Genomic DNA, 23,134 nt, shown 5'->3' on the forward strand with positions numbered 1-23,134 from the left:
AACACACTAGACTAGGACATTCTATCACTGCCGCGTTGTGTTATGTTCCTTGCAGGGCCAAATGGCAAGTTGGCCTTAGCTCCCCGACTTTCCTTTCCAACCCGCAATGTCCCCTTCTACCCCTGCTCCCACATCCCTCCCTCTCCTTTTCCTAGCTTCCCGCCCCTTCCATACGGCCGATATACGAATGTGATTAACCTATATCCCGGGACAGCCCTTGAGATCACCGGGGCTTCACGGGTTTGAAAAGTGTACTATAATTTCTTCTATCTGGGCGATGCCGAGGCACGTTGACTGGGTGGTTGTAGAGGAAGAGGTTGAAAGCCAAGAAAGTTTCGTCACTGAACAGCGACAACTACGTCTTTGAAAGCCAAGAGCTTTCCCCAGTCACGAAGAGTGCGGGTTCAAGCATGTCACTGGGCACTCAAGCCGGTCAACAAACGGCACGTAGAAATGTCAAGCTCACAGGACACAGCTTGCCAAGCTCGTTCCGGGTCTTACCGCGAGTCTGTGATTCCAAGGGTTTCCTGCGGCTTTGGTTTCCACACGTCTCGATTTAGCTCAAAATCCGGGGTATCACCAGGCATTGTAGTAGTAAATCAGTATCTGATGCCATCATATGTACATTATCCTCCGCCTCCACCGGAACCCTTAGAAAGCCCCCCTTTTATAGCCTTGTACCAGCACCCGATGTCTTTCCGTTGCCGTTGGCAATTGTGCCTCCGGCGGAGGTAGACGCCGCCGCAGCCGTTCCGTTCTGTCCGACTTTTGGTTCAGACCCCCCAACTTCAATGCCACTAATGAACAGGGCGCTCACACCCTCGAGGAGCGCCACGAAGACGCATAACAGACTGGCAATGACAAAGTGGCTAATAGTCGAGCCGATCTCCAGCCAAGAGCCCTCATCCTTGACCACCCAGAAGAAGTATAGCGTGAGGACGTCGCTGATGGCCATTACAACCATGAAAAGAGAGGAGGGCGCCACGCCAAGTCTGACGTTAAGGATCCCGAGGTTCGCCGATATGAGGGCGAACGGAATCATGAGCTTGACGACGAGAAGTGCCCCCTGGGAGAAGGGGTCAAAGATGGGAATCAGGCGGTACACGCTGTCCAGGCTGAAGGATGAAACCGACGCTACGTTCCCAGTGCTGAAGAAGGCTGATTGCAGCAAGACGAAGAAGAACAGACAAACTCGCGCGTCGGCGAGAGTCAAGGCTCTAAAGCGTGATGTGGACACCTCCAGTGGCTTACTGGCAGTGTCTCTTGAGGAAGAGCGTCGATCTTCCTCAGTGGCCTTGCTGAAGATGAATACGCGATGCTCCAAACCAACCCAGGCAACCAGCAAGGCACTGAAAGCCACATAAAAGACACCCTCGTAGGAGATGGTTAAGATTACGAACGTCGGTGCGCAGGTCAAGAACATGGTCATCAGACTGTGCTTGTAGTGGCTGTTGGGCTGCAGACGTTGAGCCAAGGGCATAAGCAGCGAAATAACTGGACAGATGGTTAGCAATGCCACGAAGTTATCCTATCCTCGAACACTTACCCAGAACAATCCAGCCTACAACTTGATTTCCCCGAGGCAACCCCGCCTTCGCCTGAAGAGAGATAGCGCTGGACCGAGTGACCACGATCGCAAGTAAGATCAAGCCGATCTGCAAGGTCTCTAGTTAGCCTTTGTTGTTTCGTAGTACTTGAATCTGAGCATAATTACTCACCTGAATACCTGTCAGAGCCCTGGATATGGGCAGAGCTGGTTTCGCCAACAGTCTGTCCTCCCAGATAAGATACGCCAGACCAATGGCGGCCATGACGATTCCACCGGCCACACTACCATGCGTTAGAATGTGAGTCCCAGTATGGATGGCATGGGGCGAACGTACATTAAAGGGATATCCTCTGACTTCATGGCGGGGAGCAGTGTAAACACGCTCATGACCAAGCAGGAGAAGAACCAGACGACAGACAGCAGAGAGTGCAATTGAAGGAATCTCAGGCCATACGTCATTGGCCAGAAAGCCGCGAGAACATAGATCACGGTGAGGACCTCGCGATGAATGTATCCAAGAGCCTGTGTGCCTGGATTAGTAATGTCCACCGGTCGAAGCAAAGATTCATCTTACCAAAGATACAATAATGCCGATGTAAGCCACGAGGTTCAGCAGGAACGAAAAAACACTCGCTCCAGTCTTGATGTGCCCAAAGAGAACCTTTCGGCCCTCGATAAGAGAGCTGCGTCTCGCCCAGACTTCCTCCCAGAAGACGACAGGAAAGAAACCATAGGCATAATAGGTGACTGGGGACTTGGAAATGATGAAGGATGCGTACAACGCTGCGAGGACGGAGCTGAAAGCCGTCGTGCCAAGAGTCGTACGTGAAGGAAGCTGGCTGCCACGCAAAACATGCAGATCGACGACAATCGTCAGCGCGAACGCCATCCAACCAAGGTACCCGATTGTGATCAGCGTGCGGAGGAACAGCCAATCGTAAGTCTGGAGGTATCTCAAGCCCTCCAGGGCGATCTTCATAAGAGCTGCAGACTCTTCAATGGCCTCTTCGTAGTTGCCAGCGTCGACCAAACGTTGGATGGCGGCCACTCGGCGCTCAGGGGCCAAACCTGCATCACTCAAGGGCTGGAATGGTCGATAGCGGAGCTCCGTGGCCTTCTTTTGTTCTTCCTTGACCCTATACATCTCCAAAATCTCGCGAGCGTTAATGAGTGCTGCCTGAGCCTTCTCCTCAATACTCGATGAGACGTAGGACAAGGGCAGCTCGCCGACGGAGTTGGCAGGGAACTCCACACCGATCAAATATGCCATCAGAGCAGCAATGTCAGCTTGCGCCACGTCGTGTCTCTTGATCTCGTCAAGATGCCAGTCAGAAGAGTACTCGTCGTGCCCAGGGGCAACAGAATCGGAGGAAAGCACCGGCGGCGCAATACCAGATCCCCAGGTGATCAAAGGGGTGCGAGTGTTGTTAGGATGGCCATCGCCGTGGCTGCCCCAGTCACTCATGCCGTGGTCGGCAGTGAAGACGAAGGCGGTCCGGTCATCGGCGTAAAAGTTCCCGATCATTTCTGTAATTTCCTTGACACCTTGGTCCACAACTTTGATATTATGCAAGTATTCCTTTGAGTAGGGACGGTACGAGTGTCCATTGGTATCCAGGCCGAGCAGATGGAGGAAGAAGACGACTTTGTCTTGGCGCAAAGCGGCATCGAGAGTCTCGTTCTTGGCTGCATCGGCGAAAAGCTCCTTGACGTGGTCAAAGACCCAGAAGTCCAATTGCAACGCATCTTGACTGAAATCCTCGAACTCGTGTCCGTATGTGTAAGAATCGACACGGCCGGGGACAGCGCCCTGTTCGAACATTGGCAAAATATCGGGGGATCCCCAACTCCAGGTATGCCGGCTCCGGTTGAAGACGCTGTCGAAGTTTACGGGGTTGAGCTTCCAGCCAGTTGCCACGGCCGAGACATCTTCATAAAGACCGGCGATGAGCGCAACGTGGCCAGGGCGAGATTCAGTCGGCACGCGCGTGTGTGACACTCCAAAGGTGCCATGTTCAAGAACGCGGGATCGTAGGAAGGGGGCGAGGGGTCGTGGGGTCAAGTCATCCTCGGATTCGGGGTAGGGGTCGGGAAAGGACTGGAAAGCCTTGTCTGCTCGTAAGCCGTCACCTGGAAGAGAATGTCAGCATCTTACACCAGCTACTCCGTGGTATTTGGGAAGGTGGGCTAGCGCATACCCACGAAAAGAACCAGACGGTCTGCAGGGGCTTTGGAGTTTTCGGGTCGTTCGATTTGAACAAGCTTCATGCCCGAAACAATAGGACTGACAAAGTAAATGTCAAAAATCGAATATATATAGACGAGGTGAAAGATGACAGCGACGGCTAGAAAGCCGGCGCGCGAGGAGACTGCCATCAGAGACGAAGGGGCGAGGAAAGGGCGTCTTCTCTTTGGTGGGTTGTGTCTCTCGCGATGTCTGTCTTCTCCTGTGCGCTTAAAGGAGTGGGAGTAGCTCAATCAACGATGATCTGGGGTATGACACGCCCAGAGTGGGTAATAGGCGAGTGAATCCACTCGCTCAGCGCCAGAGTCGATTGGTCTGGTGGATGACGGGATCAAAAGAAGGAAGGGGAAATGTTCGAGAGCTCTACGAAAGAGAGGGAAAGCGCAGTCATTTCACGGCTCGCGCATTGCTCCTGTAAGAAAGAGTATATTACAATGATGTTGTTGCGCAACGCTGGACTTTATTCATAGAGATTGGGAACGCAGCCGTCCCGTCTAGCTCAATGTATGTAATCGCTTTCCAGTCCAGGGTTGACAGTCGTCCCGCTTGTTGCATCGACGCGGAAATTATTGGTTTTCGCGACACGTCTCCCACCCCCGAACTGACGACGTGTAGGGATGACGGACCCACATTGACATCGGTACCTAGGTAGTCCCATGCCGTAGAGCGGGAACGGCTGTGTGCATGTAGCGGGGCTTTTACAGCTTTCATCCTGGATACAACACTGCGAGGTTCCTGAGCTTAGCCCAGCCCAGGTGCAGTGTCTGAGACTTTAAAGACACCTTCATAATTATTGCCTGCCTGGTAGTAGCAGCATACATAACAAGATTGGAAGTGCCTGGTCTTGCTCACGTGTCTACATCATTGTCAAAACAATGGCTAGACACAGATATATTTAGACATGTATGTAATTGGAAGAATTCCTGTAAGCCACCCCCTCTATTGAGCATTGCAACTTTCCGTATTGTTAAGAGCGGATTTTACATGCCCATTGAGACGTAATCTGCTAGTGGGACATCAAGGTGTGCACCCTCTTACAGGCCCGTCAACTGATAAGTAGGTACCAAGCTGCTTTCCTTGAGAACCTCTTCGGACAAGGTACGGAAACCCTGCTGGGCAATCACAAGAACTGCTGTTGGCTCTTGATGTTCCATATCCATAAATTGGCAAGGAAGCAACAAACTCCGCGAATCGGGGCCGGACCAGTGGATTGACACACTATCTACTGAGCTATTCCTCCTCGGCCTCAATGCATCCGCCAAAGCCAGAATTCTCAGCAGATTTGGGCGGCATTTGCACGTCCCGAAACCACACGCGAGAAATCAACACAGTCTCTAAGGGGTATCATATCGAACAACTTCAAGTGCTTCCCGCCCGCCCGTCTCATCTAGCCTCTGACCACCGAAAACGTCCTTGTATCAGCCTCATCAGTCCAGCCGCTCCGTCAGAGACTTGATGACACGCGCGTAAAACTTTGCCGCATGTGGTCGAGGAAATTCGATCTCTTCAACAAGGAAGTCGGGCAGCATGTCGATAAGTTCGCGATCTCTGTTAGAGTCCAATTGTGGCTTGTACGTGAAATGGGCCTCCTCGTAATTCTCGCCGGAGCTCTCGTTCTCGACTTCAAGTTTGAAGTGAAGGGCTGCGGAGGTTAGTATGATGAGATAAGTATTGGTAAAAACGATGACTTACTTCCGTTTCTCCCCGTTTGTATGCAATCAAAGACTTGGCCCGCCGAGTCACGCTTGGTGACCCTGACAATCAAGCCGGTTAAATCTCCATAAAGATCCTCTTTCAATTGTCCCGTTTGCACAACATCCGCGCTAGCGATGGCTCTGGCAGCTGCGCTTGAACCCTTGACGGCGCTCCCAGGTATGACCTTGGCACTAGCTGCAGCTTCAGCAGACCTGCTCGCGGCTAGGCGCGTCGTCAGGGTCTTGATTTCCTGCTTTGCGTCGGTGAGGGAAGTCGTCAGAGCTGACACCTTTGCCTCCATTTCTTCCAGTTGCTTTTTGCGTTGTTGCCCTTCTTTGGCCAAGCTACGTTGCTCTGCAAGGTCGGCCTTGAGATGCGCAATGAGTTCGTTCGCAGCTTCATCCTATTAGCAATGTGCTACCCCTACACTTGGCATTTGGCACTCACTTTTGGCTCTTTCTTCACTCTCTTTTTTGAGATTATCAAAGTTCCGTTCTGCCGCCTTGACCCCGATGTCCCGAAGATCGCGATATCTTGCTTCCAGGTTATCGTACTTTCTGATGGTGTCGCCCAAGCGCCTCCGGATTTGCACATCACTAGCATCCAAGTCTGGATTACCGCTCGTCCGATTAACGCGATGCGTTGACGGCTTTGGCACCGGTAGCTCGTCGAATTGGTCATCACCTTCCGTATCGATGTCCATAACATCTTGAGCCTGCGTCTCTGGAATTTCGGACTCATCACTTCGAGTGACCTTTGCTCCTGCACCACGCCCTCGCTTAGTCGATTTTGTGGTATCCTTCGTAGTAGAATTCGGCACTCCTTTCGATGTGTCGGTAGTCGTCGCTATCGTAGCTGCTGCTTTCGGTCGCCCTCTCGTCTTCGCTGTAGTCGCCTTCACCGCTGGAGCAGTGTCCTCTTCTGATTCGGCCATACTGTCGACGTCAGACGCATCATTCTCCTCGTCCCCGTCCTCGGCATCCTCCTCTTGGATCTCGACCTTCTCGGCAGCCTTGCGACCTCGCTTCGAGACCTTGCCACTCGCCTTGCTCGACGTGTCGTTGATGGCCTCTTCTCCAGCTTTGCTAATCGCCGCTGCAAGTTTTCCAGCCGCGCGACCCTTTGTAGTCTTCTGGGCAGGCTTTGTGACTTTGTTGGCAGCTGGTGGCCTGCCCCTAGCCTTCTTCGCCGGCGACATCTTGGTTAGGTTCGAGGTAATGATCTTAGCGCCGGGGACAGGAGGTCGTCAAATTTTGTGTTCCAGTCTGATTCAGATGAAAGCGCAGTATGCGATATTTGCACCACTAATTGGATCGGAGGTTGATGCAAATAGGCGGGGTGTATCGGTGCAGCACAATCGCCGCCAGGATAGCCAACGCGCCGGAGAGAAACGTTTCGTGTCGCGCGGGAGGGGTCCGTGGATTATCGGCGCGGGGGAAGTGGGCGTGTATTTAGAATATCGAATAACATTTGTTTTGCACTTAGACTGAGGTGATCGATGTCAGACGGGTGCGTTGGTCATGATAGCAGGGCAAGCGCAAGTGAGGAAATACAGCTTGCGATGAAAAAGTAAACAAAGCCGCGGTGCGACAGCCACCCAATTGCTACCTCGCCTTCGGTGCTCCTAGGCGACCCTAGGCGGGCCGCGGTAAGGTGCTCAACTCGCCTAGAAGGACATGCTTATCCCGGTACCTGGCTGCTACCTTACCTACCTTAGGTACTTAAGGTACAATTAGGTATCTAGGTGCCTAGGAACCCTACCTTACCTAACTACCTTGGTACCCTACTGCGTACCTAGCTTATCGGCTTACCTGGGAGGTTAGGTAAGGCAGGTATCTGGTAGACTGGAGGTAGGTTCCTTAGGTAAGACACCTCAGTGCCGTTTTGCATGTGGCTGGCGGTGCGCTCTCCAGCGGAGTACGGCGAAAGGTGGCTCGAAAATTTACTGGCCACCCTTGCGAACCGCGGGTGGCGTTGTCGGCTCGATTCAATTCTCTGGGGCGTTGGACACGTCTATTTCGTCGCCGGTTATAATACTCTATCCCGTCACTTGGACACGCTCTTGCCGAACCACCGGACGAATTTCTTTCCAGCGCGAGAGCGAGAAAGGATCTCTTTCTGCTCACGGTCCCGACGATACTTACCTTAGAACATATACCATTACACGTCAATAAACCACCGAGAGTTATCAAACTAGTCCGTTTCGATCGTACCGTGCCGGCCCTCTGCCGCAACGCCAACACTGATGACGGGCGACCTTGACCGTTGGCTGGGTTCCGTCGGAAAGCTTCTCGGCATGGGTGACCGAAAGAAGGGCCTGGGCGATTTCGCCCTGGACTTGCTGTTGGTTGCTGGTATGGTGGGTAGACAGCATCATCAGAAGCACATGTTTGGATCCGAATGTTAACCGCGCTCTAGATGGCAACCGGCGTTTACCTCGCAAGAAACTTCCTTTCTTCCCTCACGAATACCCTCGCCGACCCCGATCGAGAGAAACATGAGCAAGCACGGCTACAGGCCAAGGCTCATCTAGAGCGCTTGCGCAAAGGCAAGAACGCGGGTAAACCTGGCGAAGAACCATCAGATGATGGCAACGTCTCTCGTCGCGGACCAAAGCCGGAAGAGTTGGTGTTGAATGAATATGAGAACCTCATTGCACTTGAGATGGTGGCTCCGGAAGATATCCCAATCGGCTTCGCTGGTAAGTGCCTTGTTCATCTGATGAATCAGCACCAGGGATATTGCTAACGGCTTATGACAGACATCGGTGGCTTGGAGGACATTATTGATGAACTCAAGGAATCCGTCATTTACCCGTTGACTATGCCGCACTTGTATTCCCACGCGGCGCCATTGCTATCTGCACCCTCTGGCGTGCTACTCTATGGCCCTCCAGGATGCGGTAAAACTATGCTGGCCAAGGCAGTCGCTCACGAAAGCGGTGCTTCCTTCATCAACCTCCATATTTCGACAGTGACAGAGAAATGGTACGGCGACTCGAACAAGCTGGTCCGAGCTGTGTTTTCGTTGGCTCGCAAGATGCAGCCCGCCATCATCTTCATTGATGAGATCGACGCGGTCTTGGGCACAAGAAGGAGCGGCGAGCACGAGGCCAGCGGAATGGTCAAGGCTGAGTAAGTGCTGAATCAGAGATCCCATTGTTTCCCGTCACTAACAATTCAGGTTCATGACCCTGTGGGATGGATTGACGTCGTCAAATTCTTCAGGCATGCCAGCAAGGATCGTTGTTCTCGGTGCCACCAACAGAATACACGACATCGATGAGGCTATTCTCAGGCGAATGCCCAAGAAATTCCCGGTGTCTCTTCCTGGCAAGGAGCAGCGACAACGTATCCTGCAGCTCATTCTGAAGGATACAAAGACAGACCCCGAGTTTAGTGTGGAGTATATTACCAAAGTCACAGCTGGCATGTCAGGCAGCGATATCAAAGAAGCATGCCGTGATGCTGCTATGGCACCAGTCCGTGAATACATGCGAGAGCATCGGGCGAGCGGAAACTCCATGTCGAGTATCACACCAGAGAACTTCAGAGGTATCCGTACAGAGGACTTCTTTGGTCGCAAGGGTGGAGGTCAAATCTTGATGGATAACCATGCAAAACACTCCAAGGCGTCGAGGTCATCGGCAGACGAGTACGAAGATATTGTCGAAGAGCTGGGTTGATTTGGCTAGGAATTTGGACTGTGTGAATGGAAATGAAAGACGCAGCAGAGGTCTGCTCTGAAAGGGTAGTGCTCTTTTACTCGATATGTCGTGAACAACCATACAACATGGTTGCCTGCAAGTGGGCAACTTACGCAATTCATGCTAGAATGAGACGTTTGTACAAATAAATGTACCGATACAAGGAGGAAACGAATACTGAAATGCCATCTTTTTACGCGAGAGAACTTGCCAATCTCAAGCATTGGTCGCCCTACCAGCAGCACCTGAGATTCCCTCTTTTGTACACCAAGGCTGCAACGACTTTTGATTCGAATTGTCCATTGTCTCAGTATTGTTGAGAAGACGCCATAACCCTAAGGTGAGAACTAGGCCAGGCACACAGGCATGCCGCACCAGAGCACACTCAGGTACAGACGGCAGTCAGATGTGTCAAGCATGATGCGCCGACGTTGATTTGTTACCATCCAGGCGCGCCAGCGCAGTGTGCCAATCCAATGCCGCGCCTTTTCCCCGGCCAACATTCCAATCGGACCACTACCGTGTCGCCCCCGCCGTTTCCAGGGTTCATGCCGCCCCGCCATCGCCGACTTTCGGGGCACGCTGCGCACACCGACAAATCACGTCATCAGCAAGGGCCCACACCTTGGGTTGTCCAGTGCTGTTGGAGTCACACGCTCCGTCCCCCAAAAGCCCGCCGTCGGCCCTCACTTAACGTCCCTGTAAAACTTCTCCTGTACACACCTGCAAGTTCCTATCAGCTCTCTCAACCTTCTCGTCAATTACCTCTGCTTTTCAATCGAGTACGCCGGTGCTGCGTTTGGACAATTGACTTGCTGAGCAATTCAGTCTGTCCGCGGCGACAAGTCTGGCTCTTAAAGGAGACCAGCGGTAGTACTGTACTCGATCCCGAACGCCTCCCGGACCTTCCTAACCGTCCTTCGTCCTCTCGTCCCTATCGAACATCAAGTGCGACGACGTACAGGCATCGACTGGTCAAGATACATTCGTCGAATCGCTCAATCCAAGAAAGACTCGTTCAATTGCCGCTGCCAACCAGATCAGCCGGCAGCTCCTTGATACTAGTGCTACCCCGCCATTGCTACCTACGCTTTGTCTCACCATGTCTACACCGCCTAACAACGGAGCGACATCTAAGTCCAGCGACCCCCTCAAGCGGGTGGACCTTGACGGACACGATCTTCCTCCTTCTCCCGCGCCGTCTAGCCCTCGCAACGGTCGTCGTCGCTATGCCCTCGCCACGGAGCTGGTCTACACTGACAGCAACGACCAGTATGGCGCATCCAGCATCCCCATCTATCAGTCCGCCACCTTCAAGCAGACCAGTGCCACTGGTGGTGGGGAGTACGACTACACCAGGTCCGGCAACCCGACTCGCACTCATCTTGAGCGCCACCTGGCCAAGATTATGAATGCCACGAGGGCTCTGGCTGTCGGCTCCGGCATGGGTGCTTTGGATGTCATTTCCCGCTTGTTGCGCCCCGGCGATGAGGTGATCACCGGCGATGACTTGTACGGAGGCACCAACCGCCTTCTCACTTACTTGGCTTCCAACCAGGGTATTGTTGTTCACCATGTCGACACTACCAATGTGGAGAACATTCGTCCCGTCATCTCTGAAAAGACGGCCATGGTCCTGCTGGAGACCCCGACGAACCCTCTTATCAAGGTCGTCGACATCCCCTCCATTGCTAAGCTTGTTCACGAGGCCAACGACAAGGCTTTGGTCGTTGTGGACAACACCATGCTCTCGCCAATGCTCCTGAACCCACTGGATATTGGTGCAGATATCGTCTACGAGTCCGGAACAAAGTATTTGTCTGGACACCATGACATCATGGCTGGTGTCATTGGTGTCAACGATACCGAGATTGGCAACAAGCTGTACTTCACCATCAACTCCACCGGGTGCGGCCTGTCGCCTAATGACTCTTTCTTGCTTATGAGAGGCATCAAGACACTTGCTATCCGCATGGAGAAGCAGCAAGCCAACGCTCAGCAAATTGCCGAGTTCCTTGAGTCCCATGGTTTCAAGGTTCGATACCCAGGACTCAAGTCGCACCCCCAGTACGACCTGCACTGGTCTATGGCACGAGGTGCAGGTGCCGTTTTGTCGTTCGAGACCGGCGACGCGGCGCTTTCGGAGAGAATCGTCGAAGCCGCTAAGCTGTACAGTATCAGCGTTAGCTTCGGCTGTGTAAACAGTCTGATCAGTATGCCCTGCCAGATGAGCCACGCCAGCATCGACGCCAAGACCCGGAAGGAGAGGCAGATGCCGGAAGACCTCATCCGCTTGTGCGTGGGCATCGAGGATGCTACGGACTTGATTGAAGACCTCTCGCGAGCTGTAAGTGTTGTCGACTGAAATCTCCTCCAAGACACCCATACTGACTTCTGTCGTAGCTTGTTCAGGCCGGTGCGGTCAACGTGACCTTGGACGGGTTTCACGCGACTGAGGCTGTCCAGCAGGCTTGAAGGACTCTCCGTGGAGGCGGGAGCTTGACTACCGAGGCCTGAGGTGATTGGGTCAAAGAGTAGTCAACCGCACGCGTTATGTGTGAGTGGAAGAAAATCCACTTTCGAAACACAACAGCGTTGGGGCTCGGTACGCTCGATATGCGTTGGAAAATCAAAAAAAGAAAAAGGGGTAAACGGAAAGCGTGAATAGCTTAGAGAATTCGGCTACTTTGTGTCGACCTAATCTACCCGGAAACGGAATCGTTCCTTGACCGCACCTTGTATGTTTCGCGAGTTTTGACAGCGAATGCGCCCAGTTGACCAGATGAGGCGTTGCGTTTTCTCACTCCATTATATGTGCTCATGGCGCCGGAAGTAAACAGACCAGCATCATACAAACGAATCATGTATAAACTAACGGAGTAGTACAATGCCATTCAACTAACTATTCACTATTGCCTCTTAGACTATGCAACCCAAAATCGTTCCGCTCTGACAAGACTGAGAAACCACCCAATACTATTTATACAGATATCTAGGAAAAGTCGAAGCGGTCTGGGAGGACGACTGGAGCCACCAGTGTCCAAGCATACATGGCGTAGCAAACCCAAGCGCTCACAATCTTCACCCAACTGGCCCAGTAAGACCGGCCGACAGGAGCAAAGTTGCCATCGGCATTTTGGTCGTCGTAGCTCTGGGTAAGCAATGTCGCAATCCACGCCGTGGCCAAGAAGAAGATGATGTGGAAGACGGTGTAGCTGTACTGCGTCTGCGAGCGCTCGTCGTCACCGTGGACACGACTGCCGCCAGCCTCGCTCTCGTCGTCGGACAAGAGAGCATCCGCCGGCAAGCTTCCCTCCTCAACGGCACGACGTAATGCCTCCGCCCGCATTTGTTTCTGGGCGCTGGGCTGGTGGGTGACGAGATCGTGCTCATCTTCCTCTGGGAGACGGATGCCGCCGGAAGAACCAAGTCCAAGGCTCTGAGTCGCCGCCCGTGTCGTAGTGTACGCAATTGTGAGCATGGTGACGACGGCGCCAATCACAATGGATGTGGTGCGGGTTCCCTGAGCGCGGATCAGGGGGTTGCATTGCTTGTCATCGGGTTCCATCGAAACAGCGGACATGGTGAGGTAGGTGCAGTATACGGCGACCATGGCACCCTGGGCAAGACCAGCCTTGGGGTTGTATTCCTGAATGGTGGGATGGACCGAGATGAAAGAAATTCCAATCCACAGCAGGAGGTTGATCGTAATCGCTGCTTGGTTCATGGAGCAACCGGATCCGGCGAAGAAGATGTACTGGACGATGGTCATGGCGAGTGAAGCAAGATACATGCCCAACGTAGAACCGATGAGAACCGTCCGCCAAACCTTGGAGTCGGTCTCTTCAATCTGTTCGAGACAATACTCGGCCCAGTTATGGGCGAGATCAACAAGCAAGATAAGGCCGAGGATGAGGAACAACATGCCGCCGAATCGGGCAATATAGGCGCCGTAGAACTGGAAGAATTCGTCGGGAATCAAGAAGGAGAGGACGATGAAGGCAAGCCACACGATGACTTTGGGTCCCCAGTAGCCATTCTGAATAGCGGCGCGAGGGTTCTTGGAAGATGTTACACCGAACAGAAGCCCGGCGAGTATGAGATGGAAGAGACCGAGAGCGAAGTTGAAGCGGTGGACCGCCATCCACCCGTAGCATTGGCCGTTGGGACAGTCAATTTTGACGTAGTCGAGCATAAGATGTTCCAGCTTCTTGATAGCCCACGGGGTGAGCATGATCCATGACAGGATCGAGTTGACGAGGAGCATGACTGCGTAGCCGATGCGGGTGGCGACACTACAATGAAGTCAGTACCAAGAGTGGTGTGTTCACGGGGTGGGGGAAGAATTACCTGTTGCCGCACTTCCCACAGGCGCTGCAGACTGCAGAGCAAGTTGCTGCACCGCAGCAACTGGCAGCGAAGCCGATGAGCTGTAAAGTATTAGCTTGTGAAGTGAAGATAGGCTCTACAAGCCGTAGAGAAAGGAATCGGAGGGGACTCGTCGTACCGTGCCCATGCTCGGCACCGCCATCAGCGGCAACGAAAGCAAAGCACCCATGGCGCCGGTTTCCTACAGTGTGTGCTATCGATCTCAAGGGTGTAAACGTCGGTTCGGCGAGGGTTGCGCTGGAAAGATTGAGGTGTCGCGTCGTTGATGTCTTTGCGAGATGCCTTACGTCGGCGCGGCGCAGTATGGATCAGGTAGAGAGGTAGCTTGCAGGCCGGACCTACCTGGGTAACGAGCCACAGAGGGTGGGTCCATCTGTGGAGGCTGGGATACACGTGAGATTACGTAGTCTCTACTGTGGCTCCCTACCCGGATCCGAACCCCGGATTCCAGAACTCTCCGCCGAAGTCGGCCATCCACTATCGGCAATTCTGCACCGATTCCCGACATCTTTCGCCTACCTGGCACCGAGTGAAGTGAAGCTATTTACACCTGCCTTTTCTGCTCGACCTCAGTTACCTTATCGCGACGATCCCGACGCGGACATCTGAGAAGCCGCTGGCTAGCCCTACCATATCACCCATTATTCGTTATCCAAGCAGCCTCAAAAGCAAGCTTCTCGTTTGAAAACCAGCCCGCTCATCGTACAAATCAATAATTTGCTGCCTCAACCAGAAACTATCTCGTCTTTACCAGTACACTTGCGTTCCTAAATTTTGCCTCTGATTTGCGATCCGGATCTTCCTCAGACTGAACCGCTTACCATTCTCACCCAAGTGTACCATGGTCAATGGAATGGGGACAAGAGTCTCAAACAGAAAGAAGACAAGACTGTGAAGCTGCAGATGGCTGGTCGTAAAGGGAGCGGGGTTGCTACATTCGACGTGGTCGTGCTGTATTGCGTGCGACAATCCCCATCTGTGGAATCCACACTTAGAGTCTGATTCGTTGTATATGGTGCAAGTCTGTGTTGCGCAACCCGAACACCATCTAATTATCTTGTCCCACACATACTACATACACATCAAAAGTCCTACGTGAACTGGACCTAGCTTTACTTGACTTTGAGAACTTCGACAGTCGAAATGGTAACTAGACTTTTGCTCACTTGCTGGTTTCGAACCGGCCTCGTGGATTTGCCTGCAGTGGCCTCACTAGTCCAGGTCTAAGGCTATTGGAGGGTGAAATGATACTCACGAGAACTGTATTCTCTACTAGCGTAGCGTCTATGATGTCTTACAAGGAGATCAAGTGATTGAGCGTTCCCCATGTGTCGCGCGAACTGTTCCAGCGCCGTGGAAGAACAGCCGACTATGTTCGGCTGACTTATTCGAAATTGCCGACATTGACACAAAACCCGCTGAGACAATCAGCCCAACTGACCGGGCACACACACATAGGTAGTATACTGTTAATTCAAGTAAGCAGGCATGATGAAGGGCGGCGGCGCATGGGTTTCCATATTCCAGCCGCGCAGTTGACACATGCACGCGCCACCACCCTTCCCTGCCGCGCCTGAAAGGAAGTTAGGGAAACAGAAACGCAGCGCACTTCAGCGGCAGGCCAAGATGCCGAGGAGGACAGAAGTACCGGGTACGAGACCCTTTACGTAGCCAATATGTAATACGCACAGCGTCATTGGTACTCGTTACGTAGTGTATTTGTCTTCTCGGCAGGGCAGTTACGGCATCTTACGGCATTGCAGCTTAGCCTTCAGGGGCATCCTCCAGGGCTCCGAATCCCTACCTTATTTCCCATTACCTTCCCAGTTGAACTGCATGCGCGGCCCCAAAAGAATGGATTCGTGATTCCCGCCCGTAGATAAGGGATCCGATCCGGCATCGTTCCCGTTTCGTTTTCCGACTCAACGAAGCTTCCCGCTGCCCCTCGACAACCTCTATCTTTCCTCTCCCCCCTACCTTACTGTGCCTCCTTCTTACGATTCCGATTCCTCTAGTCTTCAGACAACGCCCGAGTCTTCATGTCGCATGCTACTGGCTTCGTCGATATCGATATGAACACTGCTCCTCCGATAGTACACTAAAACACCAAAACACCTACCATAACCCCAACCGTCGCAAAAGACCCTCCCCTCTCCCCGACTCTTCGCCGTCATCGGTGCCGATTATCGCTGCCGTCTCTCGCCGACGAACAATCTTCCTTCCGCCACCAGGCGGCCGAAGCATGATATCTTGAGAACATCATTCCATCGTCGCCTAGTCTGCAGAAGCAATGTCAGGTCCACGGGAGAAAGAGCTGCACCGCGCTCGGCTGGTTGCCAGCGTTGCAGCCACGGTCATTTCTCTAGCATGCGGTACCAACGTGAGTTGGCGCGATCGGATCACATCCCTGCCAGACCTACCTTCACTCCAATGTGAATCATGAGCTGATATGTCCCTGCTTTACAGTACGTTTACTCGGCGTGGTCCCCTCAATTTGCCGAGCGATTGAAGCTCTCCTCGACCGAAACGAATCTCATTGGCCTTTCCGCCAATCTGGGAATGTACTCTTTGGGCGTTCCTGTCGGCATGCTCGTTGATCACAAAGGACCTCGCTCCGCTGTCATTATTGGCTCCGTCCTGCTCGCCCTCGGATACTTCCCGTTCCACATCGCCTACGATCGCGCGGCTGGCCCCGTGCCGCTTCTCTGCTTCTTTTCATACCTGTCTGGCCTCGGCGGATGTCTGGCTTTCGCCGCCTCTGTCAAGACATCCGCTCTCAATTGGCCTCATCATCGGGGGACTGCCACCGCTTTCCCCCTGGCTGCTTTTGGTCTGAGTGCCTTCTTCTTTTCGACGTTTGGGAGTCTATTCTTCCCCGGGAACACCAGCGCTTTCCTGGCCTTACTGTCCATCGGGACCTGCGGTTTAACCTTCTTCGGTTTCTTCTTCCTGCGCGTCTATCCTCATGCCACCTATCACAGCCTGCCAGCAAGCGATGGTCTTTCCGGCTCGCAACAGCTTCGACGCACTTCTTCGGAAGAGGCTAAGCCCAACCGACCCGGCTATGGGCACCGCGGCGCTCCGGTTGAACCTGGTACGTCGCCCAAACTTAACAATACCACTACCACAATCAACTCCACCGCCGACCACGAGCCGGTTCATCCCGAGTACGAATCGTCCGCGCCGTCTCGCGAGGCTGATGAGGCGCAAATCGAAGCCGTCGAAGCCGATGATTATGAGCCCGACGAGACGTCCTCGCTGGTGTCGAGCTCCTCTTCTATGCCCGGTGATGTCTTTGTGCAGAGCAGTGTTGATCTGGATCGTTCTCATCGAGTAGATATTCGTGGCTGGGCTCTTTTGCGTGAAATCGATTTTTGGCAATTTTTCCTCATCATGGGCATTCTTACTGGTATCGGTTTGATGACAATCAAGTGAGTATCAGTATTTGGCTAACCTGTGATATTCTTTGGCATTAACAAAATCTCCAGCAACATTGGAAACGACGTAAAGGCCCTCTGGCGTCATTATGACGAGTCGGTGGATGAGGCCTACCTCATCACGAAGCAGCAGATGCACGTGTCCATTCTATCGATTGGAAGCTTCGCAGGCAGACTTCTCAGCGGTATGATGCTTTAGTCTATCACCCATCCAAAGTTTCAAGCTGACTTGGGCTGCGATAGGTGTCGGCTCCGACTTTATCGTAAAAGTCCTTCACGGCAGTCGAGTGTGGTGCCTTGTGGCATCCAGTGCCGTGTTCTTCGTGGCACAGCTCATGGCCCTCCACGTCACTAACCCTCATCTGCTTGGACTGGTCTCAGGCCTGTCTGGTATCGCGTACGGTTTCCTCTTCGGGGTCTTCCCTTCCATCGTGGCCGAGACCTTTGGTATTCACGGCCTGAGCCAGAACTGGGGGCTTATGACGCTCTCGCCCGTGGTGTCTGGTAACGTATTCAACATCTTCTACGGCAGAATCTACGACAGGCACAGCGTCGTGGGCCCGGATGGCGAGCGCGTCTGCCACGACGGGCTGGACTGCTATCGTGCGGCTTATTTGATGACACTTGGCGCATGCTCAATCGGGCTGGTGCTCACCCTGTGGGTCATCCGTCACCAGCGAGTGAAGTGGGCAAAAGAGGAGAAGATGAAGGCGGAGCAGGATGACTGAGATACATTGCTCAGGGTGAATCCAAAAGTGTAGGAGGGCGATGAGGGAGGTCCAAAACTGTCCCTTACAACTCTTGACACGAAGTCGTCTCTGCGAACACGGCCGGCTGTCAAGTCCTCAACATAGATTTAACGTCAACGGCCATAGATAACTCATAGAGGGAAGGCGTTCGGGGCAGCTGTTGATTAGTTTTTCGGTTCATGAGTATCGACACTCGCTACCACAGCGGACATCAATGAGAAATTGTAATTCGTCTTTACCCCTGTTGTATACCCAACTTGATTCACGGAATTGAGTACTATAGGATCGGTGAAATTCACTTTAAGTATTGGGAGCTTCCATCATTGTTGGTGGGTGCTATACCACGGTCGTCTTTCGCGTTGAGCGCCTCATCTGCACTCCTCCTTTCTGACTAGTGAGGGTGTCCTTTACTGGGCACTACATCTCTACACGGGTAAACCCAAAGAGATCTTCATCCGTCAACGTATTAAAAACGAGACACGGTGTCCCAACGTCAAACTAGAACAACACCGCGTCGCGACATTACACAATATCGTCTGAAGCGGACCTCCACCTCGTCCCCTATTTAAGGAATTGTTGTCCCACCTCATCGAATCACCCTTCCGGCGGGCGCTACTTGCAATGCAATGGTGCCCGGGCGGAGAGTAGGTAGAGGGGAAAAAGCCAAGGATACTTCCTGACACATCATAGCCCGGTCCTCTGGAATAATATATGTTCATCCCAACTCCTCTAACCAAAAAAAAAGTGTGAATCGTACTAAACTCCCAGCCGATGCAAGATGCAGATGGACAAACAGTGATGAAAACACGGGATATTGTAGCGACACCATTGTCACTAAAGACTGGTATCAGCCTACTACCGAGATAGCGTCTGTCGAGCTCTAGATGGGAAAATCCGAGACCATCTATTATGAAGAAAAGAGAAGACTCCCTGTGAGTTGAATGTCGTTCGCCGACGACCCAACTTAAACTGTAGTATGTACAGCGCGGAGCGATTAGAGCGAATGGGTATTACTGTTCTCGCCGACCGAGTTCTTGAACAGACCCAACACGAACAATGATATCCCACCAAGTGAAGAAAATCGAGTGCCTATCTCGTCCTCATGGAGTTTTGCCACGTTTACGGTCTTCTTGATGGCCGTCAAATATTGAACTAAACCCAGCGAGGGGCCAGTTGTCTGTAGTCGAGTGAATAACAACCAGCCAGGCAGCTATCAAATTGACGAGATAGTGCAGCATGTAGGCGTAGGAAACACCATAAATAGCAGCGTAGATAGCTGTGCCAAAGAGTAATACGCTTGTGAGATATCTCATCCTGCCCGTGACTCTAGGAACCATCCTGCCGGTGGTCAAGTTCTCCACCAATAATATGAACGGCATAATCGATAGCACGTTATGGTGCGAAGAGAAGGGCGTGAGCCAGTGGACGGCAAGGTTGCGAATCCACACTGCCAGAATGGGTAGATTGATAGGAAGGACCCAGAGCATGAGAAGCAGAATCGAGTGGGCGTAGTGGTAAAAATCTTGGGTAAGTCCAGATTTGACTTCTGAGGCAATCCGATGAGCACGGACGACGGTGAATAGCTGAACGAGACATGCTACCAAGTACGCAAATTGATAGGGTATAAATGTGGATACCAGGAATAGCAGGACGGCGGTTGTTATCATACGACGTCGAGGAGAGGATGCAACGAAGATAGGTAACTGCGGCCTTCGGCGCTCATCACGCCCGGCTGCGAATGGTCGCAGAGCTATCCAAGCGTAGAGAATGCCGAGAATCTGAGTCAATGCCAGGGTGACAAAGTGAAGACAGGCGCACACCCCTACACAGACGACTCCGATTAGGGGGATCAGAAACCAGAAGAAGGGATCCTGGGTGCCTGTCAGAAGATCGTTGCTGTGAAAGTCGGCTTCCGCTGAAGTCGTGTTGCGCCAGTGCCAGAATACGCCAGGGCCGGATGACCACGATCCAGTCATTGACAAGGAGAGGAATGTCAAGGAAAGGAACATCAGCGGCAGTGATTGCCGTAAGCAAAGATCCAAGCTTTCCGAGAAAGATATGAAGGCTCCAGTCGTGTCGTAGATCCGGAACTGCTTGCGAAGCACGAGAGCCACCACAAGCAATGGGAAGGCCGCAAATACAGTTCGATAACGCATGTACAGCTTTCCCAAGCTCCCCAACGGATCGACTGTCAGCGTAACTTGGATTGCGGATTCGCAGGTTGGATCGGTCCAAAACTGGAGGCTGAGTCCCTGCTCGTGTTGAAGCTTGTGCCTAAGAGGGGGCGGAACGAATGGGGCCACGCCATGCAAACTGATGCTAGCATGCCTAGCGTTTACGAAAAACTTGGACTCGTATGGCTGAGCCAGATGTTGCCGTATGAGAGGTGAGAACAGTCCGGAGGATGAACCGCAAGCCTGATTGCCAATCTCCAGGTTGTATGCCAGTAGACTCGATTGAATGGTAGGAATGCTGATTTCGGCAACCAAGGGACGGTTCGCAGGTAGTCGCAACGTCATTCCAAACGCGAGAATTCGACGCAGGCTGATACTACGCCTTCTATGTGACTGCGAATGATCGCTGAATTCGGCCACAACAAAGTTTGGAGTTGGCTTCGCCGCCTTGTCTATGACGGCTATGAATTGGTGGTCTGCAATGTCCTCGATATCAAACTGAAGATAGGAGAATGGTCTTGTCACTGGCTCATTCTCCGAGGCAAAGGGCTGATGAAGCATTCTCGTCGAAGGGGGGAGCAGAATGGCGTCGGTCGCAGCATTCTTGCAGGCCAATCTTGTAGACCCAGTGCTATCGCCTGAGAGGTCCATGTGTGTTGAGAACAACGTTGTCGACTGTCCAGGCTGCAAAGGGAAAACGCTGCAAAGCAGGACCTCGAGCTTTCCATGTTCTCCTGGCTTGTCCAATGCGCTGTCGGTCAGTAGGGTGAAGCGCTTTCCTTCTGGGGATCCTTGGGGAGGTACTGGAAGCAGGTGAGCTGTGATTTTCGAGTCGTGGCCGAGCTGTCGCAAGACGAGGCGTTCGCCTTGTGCCTTGATGGCGTTTGAGTTGTCCTCGAGTGTCAGAAGTGTGCTTGGCCCCTCAAATGCCATGGTCTGCTCAGCGATCGACTCCATGCCAGTAAGGAAGTACTTCTTGAAAACCCGCATTCTCTCAGCCCTGGGCTTAGTCTGCGAAGATCTGTGGACATCGACTACGTCGTACATGGCGCGAGCAACAACTTTCCGAAATTGGTCGCACCATAGAATGGCCTGGTGATCCATACTAGTCCAAACACCTGGAATTCCGGTGGTGAAGACAGTGAAGCCGTGCGTCTCGGGGATTATCGGCTCGATGCTTGCGTAGTCGGACGGAACGACCGTGTCTAAGCCACCTCCAGCGATTGAGACAAGAGTAACATGCCACAACGGATTGTTGTTGGCCCATTTCTGTGAGTAGGCGTGACGCCAGTAGTCATTGATATCATCGTATATCTTGACAATCTGTCCGTCGAAGGTAACAGGGGGACGCGAGTGTGGCGCAGACATGGTTATAATGGTGTTGATCGAGTTGGACTGGTAGTTCGGCATGATGAGCATGGTGCGCGCGACGATACCACCCATCGAATGACCGAGTACCAAGACAGAGGTTGGATCTGGCAAGTCCTGGTCTCGAGCTGACATGCGCGGGTCCATGTAGAGCGACAAGATGTACCTGATGGCTTCGTTCAAGTACTCGGCCTGATCCAACATGGTCTGTCCGTGGAAGGCGGTGATATCCTCGTTGAAGTCAACTGTAAAGAAATCGAGATTCCTGGCGCCGGCTGCAACAGCAGTTTCATCGTGTTGAAGAGACTCGTGGTAGTAGTTTGCAGCTTCAGCGGCTATGGGTCGAACTTGTTTGTAACTTCCGGCATTACCTGGGATGAAGAGTACGGGAACGCCTCTCAGCTGTGAAAGGTCAGCGATCTGCCATAGCCCTGGCGCAAGAAACAAGACGCACCTTTCTTTCGTCGTCAACACCCTGCTCACGATACAGGTATAGCGAGTATTTGGTCGCAAACCGGGTGTGTTCGGTATCGAAGTCACGAAGACGAATGTAGGAAGGTCGCATGTACGACATGCGGCATCCCTTGGCATCGAGCTGGCGAGTCCATGACGAGTTCAATATAGCGCATAGCAGAGTAATCCCAAGAACGGTGACAGTCAGCGTGAATATGGTAACGGACCAAGGGCTTCGGAATCGAGAGCGGCGACCGGCGAAGCGCACATCGGGCATCTTCTCTGCGGTCATGGTAGTTTGATCTTCTCGCCGAGTGTCTACGATGCCGTCGCGGAGGCTTTCCCCGTCGCCTTTAACGTCGTCGTGATCGCTATCGAAATACTTGTCGTCGTTCGGCGTAGGCCGAAGTTCGTCGGCGACACTTTGGGAATGGTGGTGGAGTTTGTGGTTCGGCAGCTGGTTTGTGTGGTTTCGGTAGGCTGGCGATGGCGCGGCCAGGGATGGAACTGAGAGGGGTGACGATGGCAAGGCAGTTATGGGGTGGTTGTCGAGAATTGAATTCGCGTTCGGGCCATGTTCGAGCTTCCAATTGGGATTGTTTGACCGTCTACTCCTTGCGGATGACGATCTAGATGCGGCTCCTGCGGCAACAGTAACGGCAGCGGGTTGCTTGGGAAGAGGCGCAGAATTGCGACTTTGGGCGGGCTGTTGAACGACTGGAGGATCGACAAGAGGTTCGTCGCTGTCGTCGGTCGAACCCGACGAGCGCCTCTTCATGGGTGGAGAGGGCTCGATCGAGTCTTCCAAGAAAGGAAGCGTGTCGTTCAATCGAGCCGTTGAGGAACCTGTTGTTTTCCTGGCCAGGTGAGAGAGGGCGGCAAGGTGGAGGAAAACGAAAGTATGGACGACAGCGACGTCTCGAGGAAGAGAGACGTGCAGAGGGCTGTGGTGGTAGCAGGACGAGACGACGGGAAAGGACTTGTCCAGGAAAGAACGTGCCCTCGACCTGCCTTTCCTTGGGCGCGAACTGCTATTGTCGGGTCCGGGCCTCTGCTACCTACCACCTTAGTGGGTGCTAGTGGTACACTGGTACTTAGGGGTACTGGAATTTTGGAGGGTTCCTCCACTGTCGGTGCGTCTGTCACTGAGGTGCCGCTGGGGTGCTGCTGCTACAACGGTGGTCCTGACCCACGGATTCGAGTCGAGTCCCGCGTCCGTCTCCCGTTTCGTCACCACTGGCCTATCAGACAATGGAAGGAGAGATAAGATACCCACGACAAGGACGTGTGCCGAAGTACCACCTTTCCTCATTTCCAAAGAGGTACCTACCTACCTGGAAGTGAGATACTGTAGGTACCTATCTCCTTA

The 23,134-nt window shown here is 53.0% G+C and overlaps 7 protein-coding genes across 7 annotated transcripts; 3 read left to right on the forward strand and 4 right to left on the reverse strand.

Moving 5' to 3' along the window:
• Positions 1 to 667: 667 nt before the first annotated feature.
• On the reverse strand, positions 668 to 4,334 carry HER10_EVM0002472 (phosphatidylinositolglycan class N; the record flags this gene model as incomplete). The annotated part of the gene is made up of 6 exons (XM_035472181.1): positions 3,748 to 4,334; positions 2,124 to 3,679; positions 1,884 to 2,071; positions 1,719 to 1,830; positions 1,547 to 1,655; positions 668 to 1,494 (listed from the first exon to the last, which is right to left on the reverse strand). The coding sequence occupies exons 1-6, from the start codon at positions 3,923 to 3,925 to the stop codon at positions 668 to 670; spliced, it is 2,970 nt and encodes a 989-aa protein (XP_035326620.1). The 5' UTR covers positions 3,926 to 4,334.
• Positions 4,335 to 5,128: 794 nt separating this feature from the next.
• HER10_EVM0003737 (chromosome segregation protein) lies at positions 5,129 to 6,846 on the reverse strand (the record flags this gene model as incomplete). Its single annotated transcript, XM_035473401.1, has 4 exons — positions 5,937 to 6,846; positions 5,487 to 5,885; positions 5,255 to 5,436; positions 5,129 to 5,206 (listed from the first exon to the last, which is right to left on the reverse strand). Exons 1-4 carry the CDS (start codon positions 6,685 to 6,687, stop codon positions 5,129 to 5,131), a joined length of 1,410 nt encoding a protein of 469 aa, XP_035326726.1. The 5' UTR covers positions 6,688 to 6,846.
• A 563-nt stretch (positions 6,847 to 7,409) lies between these two features.
• On the forward strand, positions 7,410 to 9,396 carry HER10_EVM0011331 (ATPase). The gene is made up of 4 exons (XM_035480766.1): positions 7,410 to 7,848; positions 7,908 to 8,190; positions 8,251 to 8,623; positions 8,673 to 9,396. The coding sequence occupies exons 1-4, from the start codon at positions 7,735 to 7,737 to the stop codon at positions 9,172 to 9,174; spliced, it is 1,272 nt and encodes a 423-aa protein (XP_035327300.1). The 5' UTR covers positions 7,410 to 7,734; the 3' UTR covers positions 9,175 to 9,396.
• Positions 9,397 to 9,896: 500 nt separating this feature from the next.
• HER10_EVM0000649 (cystathionine beta-lyase) lies at positions 9,897 to 11,966 on the forward strand. Its single transcript, XM_035470421.1, has 2 exons — positions 9,897 to 11,542; positions 11,599 to 11,966. The coding sequence occupies exons 1-2, from the start codon at positions 10,298 to 10,300 to the stop codon at positions 11,668 to 11,670; spliced, it is 1,317 nt and encodes a 438-aa protein (XP_035326475.1). The 5' UTR covers positions 9,897 to 10,297; the 3' UTR covers positions 11,671 to 11,966.
• Positions 11,967 to 12,082: 116 nt separating this feature from the next.
• On the reverse strand, positions 12,083 to 13,894 carry HER10_EVM0012268 (serine incorporator). The gene is made up of 3 exons (XM_035481666.1): positions 13,703 to 13,894; positions 13,546 to 13,625; positions 12,083 to 13,490 (listed from the first exon to the last, which is right to left on the reverse strand). The coding sequence occupies exons 1-3, from the start codon at positions 13,751 to 13,753 to the stop codon at positions 12,188 to 12,190; spliced, it is 1,434 nt and encodes a 477-aa protein (XP_035327381.1). The 5' UTR covers positions 13,754 to 13,894; the 3' UTR covers positions 12,083 to 12,187.
• Positions 13,895 to 15,416: 1,522 nt separating this feature from the next.
• Positions 15,417 to 17,980, forward strand: HER10_EVM0012744 (major facilitator superfamily transporter). The gene is made up of 4 exons (XM_035482130.1): positions 15,417 to 15,964; positions 16,051 to 17,015; positions 17,073 to 17,206; positions 17,265 to 17,980. The coding sequence occupies exons 1-4, from the start codon at positions 15,875 to 15,877 to the stop codon at positions 17,747 to 17,749; spliced, it is 1,674 nt and encodes a 557-aa protein (XP_035327419.1). The 5' UTR covers positions 15,417 to 15,874; the 3' UTR covers positions 17,750 to 17,980.
• Positions 17,981 to 18,098: 118 nt separating this feature from the next.
• Positions 18,099 to 22,738, reverse strand: HER10_EVM0012515 (uncharacterized protein). Its single transcript, XM_035481909.1, has 2 exons — positions 21,767 to 22,738; positions 18,099 to 21,714 (listed from the first exon to the last, which is right to left on the reverse strand). Exons 1-2 carry the CDS (start codon positions 22,541 to 22,543, stop codon positions 18,871 to 18,873), a joined length of 3,621 nt encoding a protein of 1,206 aa, XP_035327406.1. The 5' UTR covers positions 22,544 to 22,738; the 3' UTR covers positions 18,099 to 18,870.
• Between the last annotated feature and the right edge of the window lie 396 nt (positions 22,739 to 23,134).

This window comes from Colletotrichum scovillei (genome assembly GCF_011075155.1).
Source record: "Colletotrichum scovillei strain TJNH1 chromosome Unknown Contig00011, whole genome shotgun sequence".
Lineage (NCBI taxonomy): Eukaryota > Fungi > Ascomycota > Sordariomycetes > Glomerellales > Glomerellaceae > Colletotrichum > Colletotrichum scovillei.